This window comes from Eschrichtius robustus, chromosome 16 (assembly GCF_028021215.1).
Source record: "Eschrichtius robustus isolate mEscRob2 chromosome 16, mEscRob2.pri, whole genome shotgun sequence".
NCBI classification, from domain to species: Eukaryota; Metazoa; Chordata; class Mammalia; order Artiodactyla; family Eschrichtiidae; genus Eschrichtius; species Eschrichtius robustus.
In genome coordinates, this window is record NC_090839.1 from 72,421,308 (window position 1) to 72,447,731 (window position 26,424).

At 47.7% G+C, this 26,424-nt stretch overlaps 1 protein-coding gene and 1 pseudogene across 1 annotated transcript in view; both read right to left on the minus strand.

The window, feature by feature from the left end:
- The window catches only part of GGA2 (golgi associated, gamma adaptin ear containing, ARF binding protein 2), a 30,458-nt gene extending 6,413 nt beyond the window's left edge, over positions 1–24,045 (minus strand). The window contains exons 1-13 of the mRNA XM_068565302.1: positions 23,876–24,045; positions 15,145–15,229; positions 14,262–14,337; positions 13,279–13,377; positions 10,125–10,248; positions 8,797–8,900; positions 7,237–7,317; positions 6,555–6,692; positions 5,385–5,466; positions 2,493–2,618; positions 1,605–1,727; positions 1,280–1,308; positions 753–886 (exon numbers count right to left, since the gene is read on the minus strand). Coding sequence (XP_068421403.1) covers positions 753–886; positions 1,280–1,308; positions 1,605–1,727; positions 2,493–2,618; positions 5,385–5,466; positions 6,555–6,692; positions 7,237–7,317; positions 8,797–8,900; positions 10,125–10,248; positions 13,279–13,377; positions 14,262–14,337; positions 15,145–15,229; positions 23,876–23,981 — 1,307 coding nt within the window. The 5' untranslated portion in view covers positions 23,982–24,045. The remainder of the gene's footprint in view (positions 1–752; positions 887–1,279; positions 1,309–1,604; positions 1,728–2,492; positions 2,619–5,384; positions 5,467–6,554; positions 6,693–7,236; positions 7,318–8,796; positions 8,901–10,124; positions 10,249–13,278; positions 13,378–14,261; positions 14,338–15,144; positions 15,230–23,875) is intronic.
- LOC137750063 (transcription and mRNA export factor ENY2 pseudogene) lies at positions 20,839–21,194 on the minus strand (annotated as a pseudogene).
- Positions 24,046–26,424: the final 2,379 nt, after the last annotated feature.

Genomic DNA, 26,424 nt, shown 5'->3' on the forward strand with positions numbered 1-26,424 from the left:
ACACAGGCTCCCAGGCTGTTTGGGGGAAGGCAAAGTGTTCCAGCCTTGCCAGAGGCAAAGGGACAGGATCTATGAAAATATGTTTATACTCGTACTTAAGAGCACCTCTACTTTTATAAATCTGTACTACAGAAACACTCCAGGTTCCTCCAACCTGGAAGCTGTGTAAATATCCACAAGAGGGAAATGATTAAATATATATATTATATGTATATGAATTATTATTCAACTATTAGAATGAGGCAAGTTTACATAAATTGATGAAAATGTATCCAAGATGTGTGATATAAAAAACCACAGTGGAGTACAGTTTGTAAATTGTAATCTCATTTGTGTAAAAATAAGCCACAGTAACACATTACTACACGTGTAGAAAAAAAGCAAAGAAGGACCATTCGACATTGTCTTTAGAGAGAGATATTTGGGACTTTCTATATTATCTATTTCTCTAGTAATCAAACTTTGCTTCAAATTACACTGAAATCGGGGGAAAAAAAAAACCTATAAAGACAAAAAACATCATCATCTACTGCTGCTGCTCCTTAAACCCCTTTCTGGAGGTCTGGGCCAAAACGTGTATTTTCCTGACTTAGAATGCAGAGTGAAAGGAGCAGCACGCATTGAACTCCGATAGAAAGGAAGCAGCCCTTCAGAGAGAGCAGCACCCCTGGGCCCCTCTGCCTGGCCTCGTGCAGTGAGCGAGAACTGCACACAGGAGCCACTCCTCTACGTTCCTTGCCCACAAGACTCACAGAGGTCCCGGAGACGGCTGTGGGGAGAGGAGATCCAGCAAGTTCCTTTCTGCAGAAGGGCTCTGAACACCACCACCCGGCAGCGTGCTGGTGGTAGGGTTCCTCTTTTCCTGACCGCAATTCTGACTCGCAACCTGTCAAACCAGGAATGACTAACGTAAGGCCAGAGCACGAGTGACTATGAGCCATGGTAACATCATGGCACAGCTCTCCTGACCCCAAAGCCCAGGCTTACTACACTTCCTGAGGCAGGTGGAGAAAGGTCAAGAGGACGTGACTCCTCAGCAGACCTTTGGTAAGCAGGAGCCTGGATACAACAAAAGAGGGTAGGGAAGAAGGAGAGCAAAATCCCTCCAGGGGTTCAAGCCAGACAGCAGAGGTGAGGAAGAGGCTTTGGACCTCCGAGTCCACAGTGCCACCAGGCTATGCTGTAGCCCTCCACCCTCCCCCAGGCACTGCTGCCCTCATGAAGGTAGGTTTGAGGGACTTGCCCTCTCCTCTCCGGTCCCTAGGAAGAGCTTCCTTACCTTTTTGGTAACTGGGCCATCATTGATCCCTGTAAAGAAGGAACAGAGTGAGATGCACACCAGTAGCTGTACCTGATATGAATTGGAGACTGATACCATCATCCTTTCTAGAATATTTAGAAAGCCTAGACAAAACAAATTACCCAAAGTCATTCAACTCATTCATGGCAAATCTGAAACTGAGTACAAGGAGGACCTCTCTGAACTTCCCGGTATACCCAATTCCTTCTAAAAACAGGCATAGTCTCCCCAAGGGGAATGGGCTTACTCTCTCCCTGGGAATCAGGGCCATTCTGTGCCTGCTGCCCCTAAACACCACCCTCACCTAAGGCTGCCAGGTCCTGATGCAGTAAAGATGGCGCCACAGTCCCAGCCTGCTCGGACCCACTGTCCACCTCCAAGTCAATCAGGGGGCAGTTCTTCATGCAGCCTGCTGGATTCTGAAACACTAGAAAACAGACACTTAGGAAAATAAGTCAGTCAGAAGAAGAGCAAAGTCTCCACTTAAAGGTTATCAGTTTCCCTCAGGCCTCCTCCCAATCAAAAGACATCACATCACCCCACCCTTAAGCACACCCCAGATGAACCTTCCACCTCAGCTGACTGGCTTGACTTACAGCCTTGAGTGGCATCTGAAATACGAGGTAACCAGAGGAACTGCCTTCCCACCCCAGTAAACACAGAATCCTCTAACGGTCCATTCAACCTGGACACTAGCAGAGCTGACTGCTCCAGGTCAGAGGCCTTTGAGGTTCTGACCACAGTGAATCAGAATCATCTCGAGTGCTTGATAAAAATGCGGGTCCCAGCTCTAAGTAGTCTTGATTCAGAAGGTCCGAGAATCTGCATTTTAACCAGTACTCCAGATGATTCTGATTTAGCTAGCCTGGCACTAGGAACCACCCGAAGAAGGTCATATTTTTTTTGGTGTGAGCTCCCATAAGCAAGCACTCATGAGAGGTGCAATCCAAACCTGGGCACGGTATAGCCACCGCTTCTGTTTACAGCCAAAGCTAGTTCCAGCCTAGCAGTCAACCCATGATGGCATGTGGGGCAGAGGCTGGCTATATAAAACCAGTTCCCAAGGGAAAGGGAAAAGAGGACATGCTCTCTCATTTCTATACCATAACCCAGAGCATTCAGGGATCCATTTCTTTCCCGGTGGTTGCAGGCTGCCCCACGGCAGAGGGTGGGAGAGGCTCTCTGCACATACCTCTGGAGACAGGTATGTCTCCCAAAGAGCTGACCACTGTGCTCCCAAAGGTGACACGGCCCTCCATCACCTGTTTGTACAGCAGAACTCCCTGGGTGAGGAGGTCATTTGCCTGGAGAACCTCCGCTGAAGAATGAGAGAAAAATCAGAATCCCCTGGTTTAGCTACCAACAATCTCAGTCTTTTTTAAGCCACTCCACAAAGCAGCTGTCACACGGCTCTGCCAGGTTCAGTATATCCCTGCCTCCTGCCCCCAGATCATGAGATCAGTCCCCTGGCACACCCAGTCACTCAACCCCTGAACCTCAACACTTTCTTCGCAGGATGTAGGAGGAACCAAATTTTTTCACTTTCTTTGTCTGTACTGTCCAATATGATGGCCAACACTTGAAATATGGGTCTTTCAACTGAGGAACTAAAACTTTAATTTTAATTCAAAACTTAAAGCTATTTTGTCAATGTGGATGCAAATATTAAAAGAAATTTTTGGTACTTTATTCAGTCATTGGGAAGCGTGTAGGAAAAAAGTTGGTACACGAATCTACTTTTTCACCTGTAAATTTTATAAAATCTAAGTACAGATCAAGTATTCCTGATGAAAATCTGACATCCAAATTGAAACATCCTGTAAGTATGAAGTACGCAGTGGATTTCAAAAATGTCAGGAGTATCTCATGATCTGGTTTACCTGCAAGAAAGCCTCTCTAGGAGAGAGACAGAACAGCAACAGGGCCAGGGGCTATGTATAACACTGCAGGCCACGGTACTAGGAGAGCACTGCAAGAGCGACCAACTATTCATTTCCTGTCAATTTTTAAACTGGATGGAAGTTGTGAACTAACACGAGGTTGAATTCACCTGGCAAGGTGTTTTATTTGGTATGTGCAAGGTGATTAAAATTTAAATTTTGTGACCTTTGACTTCATTGCAACCAGAGGAAATAACGGGTTTAGACAATAATTACATCACAAAAAACCCAGAAAACCAGATACCACGGGCCCTTCACATCACCTGTGAAGCATTCTTGCTCCCCCGCACACGCCCCGCCATTTGAACCTGAATCTGAACAAGCCTCCTGATCCAGTTCATAAGAAAGCAGGAATTTCAGAAATATCAGGAACAGAGAAACATTAAATACCATGGGAGGGCTTCCCTGGTGGCGCAGTGGTTGAGAATCCGCCTGCCAATGCAGGGGACACGGGTTCGAGCCCTGGTCTGGGAAGATCCCATGTGCCGCGGAGCAACTAGGCCCGTGAGCCACTATTACTGAGCCTGCGCGTCTGGAGCCTGTGCTCCGCAACAAGAGAGGCTGTGATAGTGAGAGGCCCGCGCACTGCAATGAAGAGTAGCCCCCGCTTGCTGCAACTAAAGAAAGCTCTCGCACAGAAACGAAGACCCAACACAGCCAAAAAAAAAAAAAAAATACCATGGGAGATGCCATCAGAAAATTGAGACCAAGAGAAACTCTGCAAGTCAAAGGACATGTTTTTCATGCATGAAGTAAAAAAGAACGGGGGCTATCCGTTAAAAGGGACTTAAATATCAACCAATTACAAAGCGTGGTTTTTCTTTTTGATACTGATTTATAACAAACTTAAAAAAAAGAAAGAGGGTCAGCAAGGAATGATTAGAAGGAAAAATGCCCAGGAAAATCTGAACACTGACTGGTTACTTTGAAATGTTTGGAATTTGCTTAAAAATAGAATTGGGAGGACTCCCCCAGTGGTCCAGAGGTTAAGACTCCGTGCTTCCACTGCAGGGGGGGGCACGGGTTTTTGATCCCTGGTCGGGGAACTAAGATCCTATAAAAATAAGTAAGTAAAGTAAATAAAGTAAATGCATAGACAGTCATCAAACAGACATCTAATAAGGTGCCAGATCGTATTAAAATTAAAAAAATAGAATTGGGGATGTAGCGGGGAGGATGGCGGGAGAAAGCAGTACAGATAAAACAAGATCAAAAGACTGGCCATGAGTTGGTAATTATTAACAAAAGGTGAAGAGTACATGGGCATAGAATAAATCCCTGTTACGTGTTTTGAGATTTTCCATAAAATAAAATAGTTTTAAACGTTTCAATACCTGTGTACAGGATTACAGTTCTCCCCTGTGCCTTCCACTTGGTAACCCCACTTAGACTCCCCACCCAGCCCCTGAAGGCACTTTGGGTGTGAAACCTTCCAAGGAGCCCCTCGCAGCTGTTTCTCAGACCTCTGAGAACGTTCAGCCTTTCTTCAAGCCTTCAACTGTAGCCGCTCTTTCTTCTATCCCCTTCACACCCAATCTACATGGTAAATTTCCACCCTTATCTATGCTTTCAGACTTGCGGCTCATTTCTTGCTCAAACCTAGATTCCTCTGGAAATTAGAAGAATCAACTCAGGCCACGCCCTCCCCAAGCCCAACCACCATAACACCTAGGGGCCACTGTCCTGTTTCTGCGCCAGCAGCACGGCAGGAAGCCCCATGTCTGTCCTGCACTCTTGGGTGCTGTCTATGCCTAAAGAATAAGACTGTACCAAGGGACTTCCCAGGTGGTGCAGTGGTTAAGAATCTGCCTGCCAATGCAGGGGACACAGGTTCAATCCCTGGTCTGGGACGATCCCACATGCTGCAGAGCAACTAAGCCCGTGCGCCACAACTACTGAGCCTGTGCTCTAGAGCCCGCGTGCCACAACTACTGAGCCCACATGCTACAACAACTGAAGCCCACACGCCTAGAGCCTGTGCTCCACAACAAGAGAAGCCACCACAATGAGAAGCCCGAGCAACACAACGAAGAGTAGCCCCTACTCGTCCCAACTGGAGAAAGCCCGCACACAGCAACAAAGACCCAACGCAGCCAAAAATAAATATAATTTCTTTTTTAAATTAAAGAAAAAAAAGATCATACCGAGCCCATCGTCGTCATCGGTGGTATCACTTGCCAGCCGGAACAGGGTGGGCCGCAGCTTTTCACACCTCTCATACACGACCTACAAAACAGAGCTTGTTATATAAATTCTCAGTAAGTGTGTTATAAAAAAAGAAAGATCTCAAGATGTGTAAATGTGAAGAAATGGGAAATCTCTACACTGCTGTCAGAAATATAAAATGATACAAACACTCTGGAAAATAGTTTGGCAGTTTCTTAAAGAGTTAACAATACATGTAGCATATGACCTAGCAATCCCACGCCGAGGAGTTTACCCAAGAGAAAGGAAAGTGTATGTTCACACAAAATCCTGTATACAACTGTTTACAGCAGGTTAATTCATAATCACCCAAAGCTGGAAACAACCCAAATATCCATCAACAGACGAATGGATATACATATTGTGATATATGCATACAACGGAGTACCACTCAGCAGTAAAAAGGAATGAACTACTGGGACCTCCCTGGCGGTCCAGTGGTTAAGACTCCACGCTCCCCAGCATAGTACAGGAAGATCAGCTCGGTGCTTTGTGACCACCTAGAGGGGTGGGATAGGGAGGGTGGGAGAGAGACGCAAGAGGGAGGGGATATGGGGATATGTATACATATAGCTGACTCCCTTTGTTATACAGCAGAAACTAACACACCATTGTAAAGCAATTATACTCCGATAAGAATGTTAAAAATGGTAATAATAATAATGAACACTGCTTTGCAATCAAAAAAAAAAAAAAGACTCCACGCTCCCAAAGCAGGGGCCATGGGTTTGATCCCCGGTCAGGGAACTGAGACCCCTCGTGCCAAGCGGTGCAGCCAAAAAAAAAAAAAAACAAAATGAATGGGTCTCGGGTCTCAAATAATTACGCCAAGGGGGAGAAGAGAAGCCAGACCAAAAAAAAAAGTGTAATACTGTATCATTCCATTTATATAAGAGTCTAGGAAATATATACTAATCAGAACAGAAAACAAATCAGCGGTTGCCTGGGGATGGGCAGAGAGGCAGGAACAGAAGGGAAGGGAATGAGGAAGTTGGGGGCGGGTGAGGGACATAAATTTTGATTGTATGATGACTTCCTGAAATACATGTGTATTCCTAGTATGTCAGTGATACTCAGGCCCACCTGAAATTTAGTTTTACAAAGAGTACCTGCAAGGCTGCCTGGTCTGGCGGGGCCTGCCCTGGCCTGCGGTACATGCTCAGCATCTCCTGCAGCACCTTCACGTGGCTCCGTACCTCCTCCACAGCACTGACTCTCTTGGACACCTTTTCTGATTTTTCTTGTTCCTTTTGGGAGAAAGAGGATGAAGTGAGGGAGCAGAAGCTCTGGAGAAAGCCTGAACAAGCGCCGGGAAAGGGGCGCTGCACTGTGGAGAGCTCAGGGAAGCCGCCAAAACACAGAGTGGATGGAGTGTTCACTCAGCGGGTAGAGAAGATGCTCAAGGCCCGGAATTCCTGGGACAGACAATGCAGTTTGGGGAGCTGGGACTATTCCTTTGTACCACCAGCCTTAATCCCTCTGGAAAAGAAATTCCCAAACCTGGATTCTATCCACACCAATACCGGTCACTGGGACAGAAACTGGTGTCTGTGAAATGCTTTGAGTTCCTGGACAGAAGTACTTGAGAAACACACAGCAGTTTCTGCTTCCAGTCACCACCCCACTGCCCTTCAGGGAGCCCACAGCTGTTCCCCGGTTCAGGGCTAGGCGGCCATCCCTTCTCCCAGACAACTGTGTACCCACACCCTCCCTCAAGCATACACACACACATACACACTGCCCAGCCCCTGTCAAATGCTGGCTCTGCAGAACCCCCTGGAAAACGCCCACCTCCTTGACCAAATTCTTGATCAGCCGGTTTGCAGCCTGAAGATCCTCAGGATGGCTGCTCTTCAGAAGCCTTGTCAGAAGCTGAAGAGGGAACAAGACTAGGTGAAACCAATTCCCTCTGTGTCAAACAGCCCAGACTGACAGCACCAGCAATAGCAGAATCAGCACTAATAACAGCTCGCACATTTTATATGCATTATCTTACCAAATGCTCACAACGACACCATAACGTAAGGATTATGACCATCCCCACAGACCACTGGTTTCTCCATGGGGTAGGGAGGTGGATGTCCCCAGGGAACCTCTGGCAAAGTCCGCAGACATTTGCGGTCGTCACAACTGGGGGTACCCCTGGCATCTAGCGGGTAAAGGGATACTGTACACACTCTACCCTTCAGTGCCTAACGACCTCCAACAAGAAAGTTAACTGGCCCAAAATGTCAACAGTGCCAAGGCTGTCTTGGACCGCATACTCTGATGTGACAGACCCTGGCGATCTTGTCCACCTTATTCCCAATAGGTACAGGAGTCACTCACTCTTTGTTGGATGGATGGCAGGACAGATGGAGATACTGAGTGCCGGAGAGTCTAAGCAGCTGACACAAGACTATCTTTCTCAGAAGTCCATGCCACACCTCCTCCCCTGCTCCTCCCACCCCCTGCAACAGGGAAGCACCCGCAGGAGAGGAGCCAGAGGGAAAGCCGCCCAGAACCCAGCACAGCCCTGCTCATTCTGCCCACAGCGAGCACCTAGATCCAAGGGAAGAGTACAGCTGACAGCTGCAGTTGGAAGGCAGAGGGTACCAGAAGAGGCCCGTCCTCGGACTGGAGTCTTCCTGGTTCTACACTCACCAGACCTTGTGAGGGACCAAGAACACTCATGACCAAAAGCACTGCCACCTTTCAGGGGCACCCTGGAGTTATCCCTGGGTCTTGGCCTAGGTTTGGACAACCTTGCTTTTCCCTTCCCTCTCCTTACTGATGTCTGAGGAGCAACAATTCTGGGAGACAGTAATGGAAGGAAAATGGGTGAGATCACGCTTACTGACACTAAAAAGATCTGAGCCAACATACAACCAATTCTTTACTCCCCACTCTCCTCCCCCGACACCACACTCTGGATATGACCAACCACCCACATTACCCACTAGGGTTAACTTTTCGTACCTTCTTTCCCTCAGGAACACTGAACAGATAAAGTGAAAGATATAAAGAACAGGACACTTATCATTTGGCCTATCCACAAAGAAAACATCCAGACCTTAAGCTACCTCTCTCTGCTCCACAGGGAACTCAAAACCCACCTCCCCACACTCTCCCACACTTTGGTTCGGGATCAGGGGACATTGCAGGAGAGTCCCTAAAAGAAGGGATCTGTGGTGGTGTGATGAATTGGGAGATTGGGATTGATATATATACACTAATATGTATAAAATGGACAACAAATAAGAACCTGCTGTATAAAAAGATAAATAAAATAAAATTCAAAAATTCAAAAAAAAAAGAAGGGGTCTGGTCAGACTCCAGGTAGGCCACCAAGGTCAGGGAGAAGCTCCTTACCTTTGACTTTTCTTCATCGGCATCAAAGATGGAGCTCTTGGGCCAGGGAGAAGGTGGGGGCAAGATTTTATCCACTGGTAGTTTAGGGTCTTGCTTTATGATTCCTAAAACATGCAACTCATGAATATACGGATATAGGTACCCGTTGACTTCAGCAGGATCCAGTATAAAGTCCAGAAACCCCTGCTTCCTGATGTCCCACCAGGAAAACACTGTCAACGACCTTACAGAGATACACCCAGGGTATGATCAAGGCTCTACATCCTCCCTTGGGAGAACCCATGGAACCAGCACAAAGTTGGGGAGGTCAGAGCCAACTAAATTAGAGCAGAACCGGACCGTAAGGCTAGTGGTCAATGGGCCTTACACTATACAAATAGTGATCATTTTATGCAGGTATACAACCTCCCAGAGCCCAGAAATTAGTGTAGAATCCCTAATACTCCTAAAAATGTTAAGTGAGTGCATGCGACAGGGAGAAAAATAGTCCATCCTGAATCCAAGTTCCTCCCACAGAGCCCAAGAGAAAAGGAACATGGACTCCCAGCTTCTACACAGGACACACTCTGGGGCTCACAACACGAGAGGAATAGGCTCATTCTCCAGAGGCCTCACAAAAAGAGAATGGGAAAGGCCTGATGGCCCACTGAAATCCTTCTCTCCCGACAGAAAAGCCTCACACTGCTGGGGGAAGGACACCAAACCTGTTGTCCTCAGAACAGTGGTGAAAACTTACTGCAGCTGGAAAAAAAGAAAAGAAAAGCCTGTGCCCCAGGGGGGAGGGGCAGCAACGTGTCCTGGCCCAGACCCGAGTCGGGATGGGACAGGATCACAAACAGGTCCCACCAAGACCAGGGACACATGCCTGCCTGAGACTGAGGCTTACTCACAGCAGAACCAGCACCACCACCACCAGGCTCTGGGCACTGAGGAACAAGTAGTAAGGGTCTACTGTTAGGAAAGGCGATGGAATAAGACCCCCTCTGAAGTGTAGAGCAAGAGGAAGACCCAAAGCTGAGAGTAGAGCAGACACTGAGAGAAACTCTCTAGCCAATCAGCCTCCACCCTAAACACAAGCTAACACTAGAGGGAAACCTGGTATAGTGAGGGTAACTACAGCAACAACCATCTCAAACCCAGCTCAACTCCTGTCAACGAGAAGGAAAGGTCTGCCCATTTCCAGGGATCAAAATTACCTTGTCAGCCTCTATTGTTGTATCTACTGGACACAAGATCTCCAGCTTTCACCCCAAACTGACAAAGCATACAAAAAATCAAGGAACAACTACTGTGAAAAGGGAATGCAACATAAGTAATGGTAGTGAGACCTTGCTTCTTCAGCATCTGGTAAGCATCTCGGATCTTGATGTCTTCTGGAAACCAGACTGTCCAACTGAAGAGTATTTCAATGACTCTTCCTTTAACTTTTTCTGTGGTCCAGGAGCCTAGGTACTGAAAAAGGAAAGGGAATTACAGAGCTGGAAGGGACTTAGTGAGACAGGAAGGAAGGCGGCAGGACATAACCTTTAGAGAACGACACAGCTGTTGAGGATATGACATAAACTGGTTAGAACCGATTAGGCCCAAGATGGCGTAAGATTTGACTTCCAGTAGACCCTGAGCTTCAGTATACGCTCATTGTAACACATTAGCTAAACGACACACCCACAGGTGCCATGACCGTTCAGAGGCTGACCATAAAAGGTCACAAAGTGAGTGGTGGCCCAATTCCTGGAAATCTCTGCCCCTTCCCCAAAATAGCTGGAATAATCCTCCCACTCGTTAGCCTATGAAATCACCCAACCCATAAAAACTAACCACCTCATATTTCAGGACTGCTCTCACCTTTTGAGACATTCTACCTTTGGAATGTATATCTCTCTAAATAAATCTGTTTTCCCACTTAGTTCTCGGGGCAGAGCCGCCTTGCCTGTGCGCTTGTATCCCTCACAGGCGTCCTATATTAATAAATCTACTTCTTGCCTATGACTTTGCCTCTTGCTGAACTCCTTCTGTGCTGAGACATAATGAACCTGAGCTTCAGTAAGTCCTGACACCAGGTGATTGATTTTAATTAAAAGACAGTGGGTTTGGGACTTCCCTGGTGGCGCAGTGGTTAAGAATCCGTCTGCCAATGCAGGGGACACGGGTTCGAGCCCTGGTCCGGGAAGATCCCACGTGCCACGGAGCAACTAAGCCCGTGCGCCACAACTACTGAGCCTGTGCTCTGGAGCCCGCAAGCCACAATTACTGAACCCACATGCCACAACTACTGGAGCCTGCACACCTAGTGCCCGTGCTCTACAACAGGAGAAGCTACCACAATGAGAAGACCGCGCACCGCAACCAAGAGTAGCCCCCGCTCGCCACAACTAGAGAAAGCCGGTGCGTAACAACAAAGACCCAATGCAGCTGAAAATAAATAAACTAATTAATTAATAATAATGATAAAAAAAAAAAGACAGTGGGTTTGAGTCCCAGCCCGCGGTTTCAAGTCCCAATCTGAGTTTTGGCTGGGTTCAAATCCCTTCCTAGTTGTGCAGTTTCATTAGTAGATTGCCCAGCCCACACTATCACTAAAGAGATGGCTGCTGAGGCCCAGAGAAGTGAGCTGCCCAAGGCTGGTAGAGAGCTGAGGCACAGCTAGAAGACAAATTATCTGGCACCCATTTCCAGGGCTCTTTCTGGGTTTCAAAGAATCAACCTATAAAGCCACTAAAATTAAATCCTACCATATACTGGCCTAGGTTAGAGCCACTGGGGACACTCATTATTTGACTGTGGCAAGTCTAGAATAAAAATGTATTTGGAATGAAAATAAGGTAAAGTGAAAGGAATTGCTGAAACTCAAATGTTTTGAATCATTATAAAAGATCCTCTTAAAATTAAAGGATTATGGAAATCAAAAAAAAAATTATATATATATATATATATATATATATATATATATATATATATATATATAAATATATAAATATATAAATATATATATATTTGACCCTTGTCCTCAGTTCCTCCTGGCACAGAATTTCAAAGACCCTTGGAATTTCCTAAGTGACAGGAACGTCTTTTGTTATTTACAATGAGCCGCATGGACCATACCTGAGTTTCTGCTAAACACTCCTGGTGGGCACCTAGTTTCAAGGGAGGGACTGACCATGGGATTAGAGGGTTGGAACTTTCAGCCCTATCCTGACCTCCCCAAGAGGAGAGGGAGGCTGGAGACTGAGTTCAATAACATGGCCCGTGATTAAATCAATCATGCCCAGATAATTCCAGATAAAAACTCCGAAACAACCAGGTCCAGAGAGCCTTCTGGTTGAACACATGGATGTGCTGGGAGGGTGGTATGCTCAGGTTCCACGGGAGAGGGCATGGAAGCTCTGCTCCCTCTTCACCCCCAAGACCTTGGACTATGTATCTCTTGCATTTATATTCTTTTTTTTTTTAATTTTTATTTATTTATTTATTTACGGCTGCATTGGGTCTTTGTTTCTGTGCGAGGGCTCTCTCTTGTTGCGGCAAGTGGGGGCCACTCTTCAACGCGGTGCGCGGGCCTCTCACTATCGTGGCCTCTCTTGTTGTGGAGCACAGGCTCCAGACACGCAGGCTCAGCAATTGTGGCTCACGGGCCCAGCTGCTCCGCGGCACGTGGGATCCTCCCAGACCAGGGCTCGAACCCGTGTCCCCTGCATTGGCAGGCAGATTCTCAACCACTGTGCCACCAGGGAAGCCCTCTTGCATTTATATTCTTCACAGTAAAAGAATATTAGTAAGTATAGTGCTTTCCTGTGTTCTGTGAATCTTTCTAGTGAATTATGGAACCTGGCAGAGGGGGTCAGAGGAACCTCTGAACTTGTAGTTGGTCGGGCAGAAGTGCAAGTAGCTTGGGCATCCCCGAGACTTATGACTGGTGTCTGAAGTAGGTGTAGTCTAGGTAGGACTGAGCTCTTAACCTGTAGGGTCTGCCCCAACTTTGAGTACTTATTTTCAGAAATGAATTAAATCACAGGACACCCAGTTGGTATCAGAATTGTTGGGAAGCAGCAAAGGAAGGTTCCACCAATGTTAGTTACCCGAGAATGGTGTCGCTAAGACAGGTACCAGGAGGAAAGCTACAGAAGACAAGGAAAGAAGGAAACTTAGAGCTACACCCGGCATGTCTTGCTGTCTCTACCAGGAAACCTGTGCCCACCAGCTAGGCCCCTCTGTGCTCGCCCCTCTAGGCCACCTGTCTACAAGGCCATTTTTAAAGGGAGAATTTGGAAATGCTAACAATCAAAGGGCGGGGATCAGCTGATGACCATGACCATCATCCTACATCTTGGAGAGGAAAGCTTTCACCTCTCAGCTCTCACAAACCTGGGACAGGCTGGCAGGTTCTATCCATGAGCAGGTCTGCCTCTGGACCAAGAAGGGTGACAGGCATTTGAAAGCTGGGGGGCATGGAACAGCGAGCAAAGCCAAGCCCAGGGTACTCACCTTTGGGGACAACACTTTGATGAGCTCGTTCAGGAAGCGGAACTTGGCCACCTCATTGTGGAACTTCTCCCCACAGTGGTTCACACACACCTCCAGCACCTGCGCAGACACAGGACCCCCATGAGAAGGGGAAACCATTGGCTCCAGGGCTCATTTCAAACCTGGTAAGTATTTGCTGAAATCACGGCTCAAGACTGAGGACACTAAAGTTTGGGAGAAAGGGTGACACTTTTAGATTAAGAAAAAAAAGTGCCTGTTTGCTCTTGTTGTAACTGACAGGTTTGTGCCCAGGAAACTGCTCAGTGGGGTACCCTGAGGTCACCCCACCTTTTAAGGTGACCCTTTGGGCAGGTGAAACCAGTCAGAGAATCACTTCCTTCTTTCTCCTTAGAGGCAGAAATTGGACATGGAATACCCAAGAACTGTTAAACTACGGGTTACCTGCTGGCACTCGAGTGACAAATTGGGCCTGTAAATGATTTCTTTGGTCCACAATCTTGTTTAGCATTTCAAATCAGTCACCAATATTGAAAAATTCAGAGAATTCATATATTTAAAAATCTAGATTTCCAGTTTCTCTTAAACAGGAAGTTCTAGCAACATTGGGCCCAAACTCACGCCTGGCAACAGCCAGCGGGTCCTGCACTGTAGCTGCCCTCTTTAGACTGGGCATGGGCTCTCCAGTTCTTTGGTCCCCACCCAGCAGCTCATTCACTTATGTTACCAATCTGGCCCTGTGGGACTTGACCTTGCCAGCCCTGGTCTAAAAAGGGCAAAAAGAAATAAAGCCTTCCTTTCCTTCTTGCAAAGCGGGCTCAATACTACTCTCCAGAAACAGATCTAGGATGGGGCAATCTGAGCCCAGCACTCCCTCCAGCCTGCTTTCTCAAGGCCAGTGAAGGTGAACCTCTCAGAGTCTCTTCCCCACGGAAATGCTAGCCTCAGGACAGGAGAGCTTAGGCTAAGGGGCAAGCCGAACTCACCGTTAAGGCATAAAGAGCTTCTTTCTCTTGTGGAGACTGGATCTTGTGGGCCAGTAGCCAAGGTGCATGGGTTGAGCTAAGGGAAAACAAGACACCTGGACTCTGGGCGGAGAGGAACACACCAGCCTGGCTGAGCACAGCTGGTAAAGTCCCCTCTCCTCCAGGAGCTCGGGTCCCAGAGCAGAGGTGGGATGTGACTGCACACGGCCGGGCATGAGCCCCTGAAGGAGGCCGACTCCCACCCACCCTCCTCATAGCTACGCTTCCAGGGCACACCATCCTCTCCCCAGTCAACCCACCCCTACAACTTCCAGACCTGTGAGTAACTTGGTCGTGAGCAGCACAGACCTTGTCTGTCATATGACAACTGCTCAGTTAACACTAGGGCAGAAAATGTGATCAAACTTCTTGCTCGTTTCTAAATGAATATTCAGCAACATGGAGATAAAGCATCCGGATGACTCACTCATTTCTTAAATTCCTATCCAGATACTTTAGAAATCAAATTCAACAAAATCTTACCCCTTTTTCCCCTGCTTTTTCTTAAGAAAGACTGCATTTAAATTATGGAGAACACACTGATCTTTCACATTGCTACGTACCCTAGCTACATTCTATCCCTAACATTCAGAGATGTCCTCAGGAGTAGTGTTTCATAACACTATTTAAAATTTTTTAAATAACTGCCAGTTACAAACTGACTATTTGTTTTTTAGAAAACCACATGAATTTGCTATTTCTAGAAAAATAATGTACTCAGTAGATCATAGAGGGAGAAAAAAAGGAAACAACAATCTATGCTACGTAAAACAATCCTGAGAAACAAAGGCATGCGCAGTCTGAGGTGCCCCCAAAGTCAAGCATGTGTGTGAAGTCACCTTACCCATTGGGATCAGTGTTCACTTGGTCACAGAAATTCTGGATAGCTGACCAATCCTGTTCTGACATGCTTGGGTCTGTGGCTTTATCTGTCAAGGAAATAAAAAATAAAATTAAAGTATAATAAAGAGACACATACACCTCTCCACACCACTAGCCCCCCAAATATGACAACAGCCAAGGACTGTGCCATCACCTCTAGGGGATCAGACCCAGTGAGCAGACAGCTGAAAGGGACAGGGGCCTGGACTGATCATCACCGGCAGGCACAGTGTCTGGCCCATGATACAGCCTCAGTGACCGTTTGCTGACTGAATGAACCACTAAACTGGTTAACAAGCTACTGTCCTGAAAGGGGCTCCATTCCCAGTGCAGGGATGGCCTATGTGCACCTTCTTCATGCCCATGTCAGGACTCCCCCACTTTGGCCCTGCAATGAGGACGGGCTTGGGCCAGCATCTGGGCATGGGCCAGAACCTGTAAGCTTCTTAGCCATGTGACAGGAAGACTAGAACATACAATGAAGCCCTGAGCGGCTCCCACCATATCCTCAAAGTAACAGGCCCAAATCTGAGCCTCCATTTACTGAAATCTCCTGACCATCCTATGTAAGAAGCTTCTCCACATGTCAGTGGCTTATCCAGTCTGACAAGAGGACCTCCTTGCCTTCACTCCTCAAAATGCTATTTCTCTCTGCTACCATACACATGCCCAAGGAACCCAGATCTAGTCACGCTAGGGTCTCCCCCATTGGAACGTTCATATTTGGATGAAATCTGAGGACACGGAGCATGAAGAGTACCAGGGCACAGCCAGGAGCAGGAGATACCTGGAGAAAGAGGGATTATCAGAAGGCCTAATGTTGAGACCCTGCTCCACTGAAGGGAGGGGCAATCCTTGACTTCCTGGAATGAGGGGTTGTGTGTATCTTTCCTGGTGCTTGATGGTAGCAGCTTCTTCCTCTCCTCCCACTGCTGCTGCCTAGAATCCCCGGCCAGCAACCCAACAAGGATGCCCATTCCACATGCCCCGCCCCCAGAATGAACCAGGCCACATTCTCACAAAGGAGTTGCTGAGACTGTCTTCGTCCTGCCCTTTCATAACATTTCCCTTACTCCCCACTGTCCAGCCTGTCCTGGCCTACCTCGTTCTCCAGTGAAATATCTTACTGGTCCTGACAGAGAAGCTCTTTCAAGCTCTGCAAATAAGTAATTCTTATGGTCATATCTCTGACACTATTCCTCTTGCCTGAACGTCCTCTTTTCTCCTCTCAAAATCCTATCCATTCTTCAAGGCCACTCTGAATTTCCATCTCCTCCCAAAAGCCTCCTCCCACTGCTCCAGCCCCTACTAATTCTCCTCCCTTCTGATCACTTAAGACTACACAGTCAACCAGAGTTTAACTTTTCCAGACAGCAGTCACATTTATGTCATGCAGAAGTCACGTGCCCCACAGCTCAACAATGAGATTCAGAGGACATCTTCCCACCCACCAACTCCATCCTAAATGAAAAAAGACAACAAAGGAGAGCAAAGGAATTAGATGATCGATTCCCATATGCCTCTCACCTTTTTCCTCCTCAAAGCTCTTTCCCTGTGTTCCATCTCTCAAAATGCTGTTCACCTTTCGAGTCCCAATTCAATATGCCACTTCATAAAGACTTTCTTAATCTTTCTGTATCTCCCACCCCCACAAAACAGAAGCCATCCCTTCCTTCTCAGAAGGCCCACATCTTACCTGCTCTTTCAGGATGGGGATCTGCAGCTCCATCCCTTATTAGTTACATGTCCTTGGGCTCTCTGAGCCTCAGTTTCCTCAACTATAAAATAGGAAAATAGTACCCTCCTCATGGGATAGCCATGAGATTTTTAAAAGATAGTGTCTAAAGTACTCAGTATAGCAGCAAACATTAAGTAATCAATAAAAGATAGCTAATCTTATAATAGTCTCTGCCTTTTACTTTAGTATGTACACATGACTTATTACACTTAAACTTCAAAAGTTTATTCAAAACGAAGGCAGAGGGACTTCCCTGGTGGTCCAGTGGGTAAGACTCCATGCTCCCAATGCAGGGGGCCCGGGTTCGATCCCTGGTCGGGGAACTAGATCCCGCATGCATGCCACAACTAAGAAGTCTGCATGCCGCAACTAAAGATCCCACATGCCGCAACTAAGACACAACAGAGCCTAAATAAATAAATAAGTATTTTTTAAAAAGTTGGTAGCAACATATTCAGTAAATGTTAAAAAAAAACGAAGGCAGAAGCCATATGCTTCCTATAGTGCTTAGTACAATGCCTTACCCATAGGCACAAAATAATTACTCATGAAATAAACTTAAGGCAGTGATTTCCAGAGAGTCTGATTAAGGAGATCTGACTCATCTAAGACAATTCTTTACCCTTTAAGCTTCATTAAGTTTCACTTCACTACAAGGTCAAGCTTGACACCTAAAAGGCATTCAGACCTCAACACTTGACTCTACGCCCTAGTGGCAGAGAAGAGCAGGCAGGACCCCAATTCACCATGCAGAATCCAGCTCTCTCCCTCCTCCCCTACTGCCAGGTCACCAGTTTTTCCAAAGAAAGGAAGGAAAAAACCTCTATAAGGTTAAATAATGTTCTAAACCCTTAACCAAGGCAAAGCAGCAAAAAGATCTATAAAGTGTAAGTTATTTTATTTGCTATATCTTATATGATAAGGATTCCCTCAAGGTTTTTCATAGCTCCCAAATAATAGCAATAATAGTAATAGCTGCCCTCCCACTCCACTTTGTTTTTGCTGTGGGTCAGACAAGATGCTGAGTGTTTTCCAAGCATCCCTTTCCTGTAAACCTCAGAACAACTGAAGTTGGTACTACTACCTCACCACTGAAGAAACCTGCCCAGCCACAAAGCTAGAAAATGAAAAAAATTCAATCCCAGGTCTGCCTGATTCCAGGGCCCAAATGTTTCTCAGGGTTAAATCTTCAGTTCCTTGGCAAAGGCAGGGCCTCTCTTGGGAACTAGCTTCTTTGACTTTCTTACCACTAAGTTATCATCTCCCTAAGGCAGGAAGAAGGTCTCTCTCATTCACCTTCCCATCTCCAACACCTAGAATAGTCATCAGCATGGGTATCTACTAATGAATGAATGATTCATCTTTTACTATGCAGAGTCTGGCCAGCTGGCTGCACATATTGCTGACACCAGGAGATGGCTATTCCAGTTCTGAAATAACTGGATCTCTGAACACCTAATTCCATCCTGCCAAGCTATTTCAGTGGCTTTGAGCAGCTCTAGAGAAAAAGACCCCCAGAGGACCAGTAGCTCGGTCTGATCAGTCCAGAGCAACCCTCCGGGTCTGTTTGACTCCAATTTGCCCCAAGGAGTGGCTAGGAGCCAGACAGGGCCTGGTCAGGTAGAAACTCAAAAAAACTCTACTCTGGGACTTCCCTGGTGGCACAGTGGTTAAGGCTCCACGCTCCCAATGCAGGGGGCCCAGGTTCCATCCCTGGTCAGGGAACTAGATCCCACATGCATGCCACAGCTAAGAAGTCCTCATGCTGCAACAAAGTTCTCGCATGCTACAATGAAGATCCCGCGTGCTACAACTAAGGAGCCAGCGAGCTGCAACTAAGACCCAGTGCAACCAAATAAAAGCAATTAATTAATTTTTTTTAAAAAAAACAACCCTACTTTGCTTCACCTATCACCGCCCCATCAAGAATGGCTATCACGGGCTTCCCTGGTGGCGCAGTGGTTAAGAATCCGCCTGCCAATGCAGAAGACACAGGTTCGAGCCCTGGTCCAGGAAGATCCCACATGCCGCGGAGAAACTAAGCCCGTGCGCCACAACTACTGAAGCCCGCACACCCCAGAGCCCGTACTCTGCAACAAGAGAAGCCACCGCAATGAGAAGCCTGCTCACCGCAACGAAGAGTAGCCCCCGTTCGCCGCAACTAGAGAAAGCCCACGTGCTGCAACGAAGACCCAATGCAGCCAAAAATAAATAAATAAATAAATAAATAAAATAAAATAAAATAAAAGCATCTATCTCATCACAAATGCCTTTATCACTAAAAAGAATGGCTATCCTGGGCACCAAGGTGGTTTATTTAGCTGGCACTCGGGCAGGACAAATATAGGACTACTGCCATATATTTGCTTAATAAAAGCAACGTCTGTATGCATTTCAAGTCTGCTACAGCAGGGGTCCCCAACCTCCGGGTGGACCTTACTGGGCCTCAGCCTGTAAGGAACCGGGCCGCACAGCTGGAGGTGAGTGGCGGGCTGGCGAGCAAAGCCTCATCTGCCGCTCCCCCATCGCTGGCATTACCTCCTGAAGCACCTGCCCACCCCCAGCCCCCCTTTACTCCCCCATCCGTGGAAGAATTGTCTTCCACGAAACCAGTCCCTGGTGCCAAAAAGGTTGGGGACCGCTGTGCTACAGGGTGAGCGGTATTAAGAAAACAGCTGAGGGGGACTTCCCTGGAGGTCCAGTGGTTAAGACTCCGCACTTCCACCGCAGGGGGCGTGGGTTCGATCCCTAGTTGGGGAACTAAGATCCTGCATGCCATGCAGTTCAGCACGGTGCCCCCACCCCCCAAAATTTTTTTTTAAAAAGAAAGAAAAATTAAAAAAAAAAAAAAAAAGAAGGAAAGAAAACAGCTGAGCCCTCCACCTGTGAATGAAATGATTCATCTTTTTTTTGGCCATGCTGTGGGTTTGTGGGATCTTAGTTCCCCGACCAGGGGTCGAACCCTGGCCACGGCAGTGAAAGCACTGAGTCCTAACCCCGGGACCATCAGGGAATTCCCTGAAATGGTTCATCTAACAGTGACTAATTCAAAAGTCAAATCATCTCACATCAGCTGCCATCCAACCACCAGGGTCATGACCCTGGCGCTAGAGCAGCCTGTGCTACTAAGGGGAGCCCTGAGGCTGTGGGGAGCGCTCACCTTGAGAACACTTAGAACTCAACCCCGTAGCAGTGCGCACTGCATGGGGGAATCTTATAGGGGGTACACATCGACCCCTACATCCAGCAATCATTCAATTAAGCACACGCTGAAAGCCCAAGCAAGACCCGCCACGGGAATGACCTATGCTTGGGCTCCAAGATAACCCTTGAGAAGCTGGGAGAGTATAAATAGAGCCACTCCCATCCCCAAAGGAGGCATAAAAGCAAGGCTAGGAGACAGGACTTTTCACCTGGGAGTAGGTCGGAGTGGAAGGAGAGAGATTTACTGAGCAGCCTGCCTTAGCTTTACTTAAGCTACTGACTCCTTGGCAGCACTACCAGAGCTAGAGACCAAGAGGCCCCAGGGCTGCTGTTAATAGCACAAGACTCCCAGCAACCCGAAGTGTCCACTAACAAGGAACTGGTTAAACAGAGTATAGCACCCCACGGAATGGGGCACTGGAGGCGTTTCATTAACAAGAATGAGGCAGCTCTAAATGCAGTCATGTGGAACAATGCCCAAAATAAACTAAGTGGGGTAAGAAAAGCTGCAAAATGCCCAGAAGCTGCTACTTGTTTTTGTGTTTTTTTTCATTCATGAGACGTTTATTAAAATAACACATTCAGGGGAAAAATATCAATACAATTGTATACATCATTACTGAAAACTGTATACCATCATACAAAAAAGGGTTTTATTTTGGGAAATCGATTCCTAATTTATGGCAAATTTTACTTTCAGAAATAAAACCACAAAACAACACAATCTAATTCAATCTTAAAGGCCGGCATGCTGAGCAAGGAATGTTCTTATTCTTCGTAGGAGCTCCTTCTTTACACTGTCAGGTACCAGGGCTCTGCCTTTTGGTGTGACTTCAGCTACCAAGTCATCAACACTAACGTGTTCTAGTCCTTTTTCTTTAATTACCTCTTTACAGTGTGCCTTCAACTGATCCTTCCAGCCACATTCAATTAATTTAGCTCTCAGCAACTCTTTGAGGCATTCTCTTTCTCCAGTTTCTATCAACTTTTGGTTAATTGCTGCTCTCATCTGCGCATCTTTGTTCATCTTGCTAACCACACTCTTCAGCTGCCTGGACCTAGACCCTCAGCAGCTTGGGCATCTAACCACACAGAAAGCTAGCACACCTGCTACTTGTATTTTTAAAGCATGAACTTCTGCTGAAACAGCTTCCTAGGTCTGATGTTCTTCTTTTTTGGTAACACAACATGAGTTAGTTTTCTGCCACTCCCAACTAAGAAGACTAATGATAATAATAGCTAACACTGTGTGCCAGGCACTATCCTGAGTGCTTCACACGTACTAACTCCTCTCATCCTCACAGCCCCGAGACGGACATGGTATTACATTCCGATCTTAGGGACACAGCTGCCTTGCCTGCTGAGGTAAGACCTGACAGTGAGCTGAGCTCGGGGGTCCTCAGACCCCCCTAGAGTGATTTCCTTCTCCATCCAGTCCAGACTCACGGTGCTTTCCTTCAACGACACTCCTGTCCTTGCCCCACCACCAGCCCCTCTACCCCTTGTCCTCCCACGTACCACCTCCACTGCGCCCCAGCCCCCAGAAGTCTGGTTTACACAGTTCACTTTCTCTGCCCTACGGAGGGGCGGGGGCGGGGAGGTGCAAATCGCACAACCACGAAGACTACAAGATACATTTCTGAAGTCCACTCCACACTCCAGAGCCCAAACTCAGAGGATCTCAGGTGGGGAGGGGAGAGGTGAGCCTGCCCCTCTCTGCCAGGGCACATCTGGTAATGTCTGGAGGCATTTTTGGTTGTCGAGACTGGGGAGTGGGTGTGTGCTATTGGTACAGGTTCTAGCCCTACCTGAACAACTGGAAGATCTCACAACTTTGGGACCACGCTGGCTGGCCTAAAACAGCGGGAGCTTCAGGACCCCGTCCTTGAGCAGCCACAGTTCCCTTTTTCTCCCCAACCTGTGTTGGCCGCTAGCTGGCCTCTAACTCAGCCCACTTGACTTTTGCAACTCCACTGCCTCCTAGTCAACCACCTTCTGTCCCCACCATTTAACACTAAGGTAGCTCAGTAACCTTTTAGTCGCCAAATTCGAAGTTCCCCCTCCTCCTTCCTCCTCCTACTCTATCTCTCAGCAGCAAAACTACCTACCAACTACATCCACCTGCAGCTCCCCACCGTCCAAGCTTCCCCCTCCACGCCCAGCCTGTAGGCTCCGCCTTCTGTCTCCAGGCTGCTTTTCCCGCCTGCTTCTTCCATGTTGAGATTCTCCATGCTCCATCTGCAAACCTCTGCTCTTCCTAATGGGCATAGCCTCCCTGGACAAGCTCACTGCCAGTGAACTGAAGGTCTCAAGTTGACCTCCAGCTCTTTTACCCTCTCTGGAGCCAACCAACTGCCCAGAGAGCTTCTCTTTGTGCCACAAGCACCTCAAACTCCACAAGTCAACAAGTGAGACATCTGTAACCAACCAGTTACCTGGACCTGAAACCTGGGATCCATCCTAAATGCCTCCTGGTCTCTTGCCTCTATTCTAATGCATCAAGCCTGCTGATGGTACTAGCTAATTATTTCTACTCTCCATCCCAATAGCTTTGTCCTACTTCACCCCCCACTACCAGAAGAGCTTTTCATCTATTCTCTCTGCCTGAACTCCCCCATCCCTAACCAATTCGTCTCTTCTCACGGCTGCAGGTGATGCTTTTAACAAGTGTACTGGATCAGAGTCCCAGGCTGAAAACGCCAACATCCCCTCCCCTACTGCATCAGGGATAAACTGAACTCCTTTCTGCAACGTACAAGACCCTTGAAGATCTCACCCCAATTAGCAGTGCAGACTCTTTAGGCTTTGCACTCCTGCAGAAGTGACCTCCTTCTTCCCAGAACGCCCCACACCCTCCTGTTCCCCCAGCTTTTGCACATGCAGTTTCCCGCATCTGAAATGCTGTCGCCTCCATTGTCCACGCAAATGCTATGTCCCCTGAGACAATCCCCAGGTAAACAAACCCAACTCCCACCACCGCACTTTAAACCCGGCTCCCTCCCAATCTGCAGGTAATGTAACAAAGTGCTGTTACTGTCGGCTTGTACCACCCACTTAAAAATGTCTTTGTGAGCAAGGACCCTGTGTTACGCATCTCAGTACTCCCAGCACGCTTTATTCTCCTGGAATTTCGAGTCCCCACCGGTAACGCAGGAACAATAACGACCCTTAACGACTGCCGTGAGTCTTCCAGGAGACAACACACATGAGAAACCCGGCCACAACCCACATGCACAAAAGGTGTAAAGGGCTTATTTTGACATTAAAGTCGGCAGCCAGAGACAGCTCCTTCCCACAGGGTGGGTATGTGGCACAAATGAGGAAGTCGAAAGGTCCCCATCTGTAAAACGAGGTTAAAAACAGAAGCTGTCTCTTGGGGTCGTAACGAGGATTAACAGTGGCTGAAATGCTTTCCAGCACAGTGCTTGGCATAAAAGCAAAGCTCAATAAACCTTAGCCATTATGTTGTTAACAGTGTTCATGCACCGCGACTGGGGGAGGTTGGGAGGAGGAGGGGGAGCAGAGCGCCCAGCCTCGGGTCCGCAGCCCTGGCGGATTCCTGGGACTCCTCTCGGGGCCTCCCCGTGGCGATCCTCCCACCCGCGCCGGGCCCAGCCCCGCTCCCCGGGCGCCGACCTCCCCGCGGCCACCTGTCCCGCCGCCGGCCTCAGAAGAAAGGCCCAGGGAGGCGGGAAGCCAGGCCTCACGTGGGGCGCTGGGCCCGCGCCGAGGGGCGGCCCTGGCTACTCACTGAGCCACAGCTCCAGCGCCGCCGCCGGCCCCGGGGGCCCCTCGGCCGACTCGGCCCCCGCCGCGGCCCCGGCCCCCGCCGCCACCGCCGTCGCCGTCGCCGCCATAGGCCCAGCCCCGCAGCCGAGGCCGCGGCCTCCCCTGCCCTTCAGCCGCCGGCGTCTGGCGTGTTCCGGGGCTGCCGACGCGGCAGGCGAGGGTCGGCACGTGATGGGACGGGGCCCGTGGTGCCACGCCCACACACCAGGCCCCGCCTCCGCGCAGGCCCCGGGCGGGGGGTGCAGCCTCCCCGATAGCCCTCCTCCACGCGCGGGTCGGGCTCGCGGACTGGTCTTCCAGAGCCGCAACCAGGTCAAAGTTGGTCAAGCCGACCTCGCAAGGCCTGCCAGATGAAATAGAGGACGCCCCGTTAAATTTGAGTCTCAGGTAACGAATTCTTCTAGCATTTTTATTCCGGACGGTCTTTCTGGACCATCACCTCCTTCCATACTTTGCTTTATTTTCTCCGTAACACATTACACCATGAGCGTACTAGATATTTACTTACTATATCAAAGGGTAATTCCCCCCCCCCCAAAAAAGTTATGGTTCTCATGCATTGTAAAATGAACGCGTGTTAAATATTTTAACTCTAATTAAACAAGAGAACCAAGCGGATGTCATAATCGGTCCAAAAGAGAAGTCAGAAAAAGGGCAAGTTTATACAGAATAAACAAATGTTGGAACAGATGTGCAGGTGGACACAAAACTAGCTCAGAATTAATTTGCATTTTTAAATTTTTATTTATTATTATTTTTATTTTGGCCACGCCATGGGGCTTGCAGGATCTTAGTTCCCCGACCAGGGAAGCACGGAGTCCTAACCACTGGACCGCCAGGGAATTCCCCAATTTGCATGTTTATAGGCAAGGATTATTTGCGTTGCTCTCAGTTATCTACAGCTAAGAGTGTAAGACATCTCTGAGACAGTGAAAGAAAGGATAGGAACTGGAAAGGTGTGCTCTCTAGACAATGTGTAATTTTCCTTGGAAGCACAAATCCTCTATACTCCATTACCTGCTTCACGCCACTAATTTAAGCAGGAATTTTGTACACTTTTATGTCCCCAATACCTAGGGTAGTGCCTGGCACACCAGTGCCAATACATATTTGTTGAATGGCCAGATGAACAGTGGAAGCAGTAAGAGGTAGCTACAGGATTTTAGGTCCCATCCCTACCCCAAATAAACACACGGTCTAGGTTTAGCAGTACATTTGCTGTGCTATTTCAGCTCCAAAATAAGTCCAGACACACACATCTCCATCTAACAGATTGCTGCCTTCTATTTGGAAATTATCTGACTGAACTCCCCTCTGTGTGCCAGGTTCTTTTACAGTTGTTACCTGTCTTAGTAAACTTGGGCTGCTGTAAAAAATACCACAGACTGGTTGGCCTAAACAACAGACATTTATTTCTCACTGGAGGCTGGGAAGTCCAAGATCAAGGTGCTGCTGATGGGTTCCTGGTGACAACCTGCTTCCAGGTTTGCAGAGGGCTGCTTTCTTGCTGTGTGTTCACAGGGTGGAGAGAGAGCGTGCTCTGATATCTTCCTCTTATCGGGGCACTAATCCTATCCTGAGGGCCCCACCCTCAGCACCACATCTAAACCTAATTACCTGCCACAGCCCTACCTCAAATACCATCACATGGAGATAAGCGCTTCAGTGTGTGAATTTGAATTTTAAGGGGACACATTCAGTCTGTAACATTATTCATGTTGGGGAAGTTTTGTATGAAATCAATGAAAACTAAGCATTGTTTACAGCATGCCCTTCTGTGTTATCTGATCTTGGTTCCTTGGGAATTATTTTACTTCTCTGTAAACTGTAAATAACTGAAAGCAATGGAAAATTATTCTTGTCTATAGACATGCAAATGATTCTGTCCCAGGAAGACACAACCCTCCCCCTGTGGAAAAAACAGCTTTGCCTCCATTTTGCACATTCATTTCTATATTCCTGATCTATAAATGTGTCTGTTCTTTGGATTCGCCTTTGAACTGGTTGTAACATCTCACCAGGTTTTAAGTGAAATCTTTAACATGTGTTCATCTCTCAAAAGTTCTAAACATCTGGCAACACTGGAGCTGGGTTTCCTTGTTGCAACAAATGCCTGGAGATGACTGGAGACTGTACCCTGCCAAGAACCATCCATCACCTCCTGAATATTTCTTATACCTGGCTTATGTTATTTATTTTAAGCATCTGCACTCTTTTAACATTTTGACATGTGATCAGTGGCTCTCAAACTAACATTTGTCAGAATCACCTGGAGGGCTTGTTAAAACACAGAATGCAGGGACCCACCCACACAGTTTCTGATTCAGTAGGTCTGGGGTAATGCCCAAGAATCTAATCATTCTCCCTCCAGGCGATGCTCGAGGGACCACCTCTGATTCCTTCTTTCCCACTGCGTATCTTTTTGCCTGTTCTGTTCCCTCAGCCTGGAACATCCTGCCTCTGTTGTCTGTCAAAGTACCTCAGGGTTGGGCTGCCAGATTTAGCTAGTAA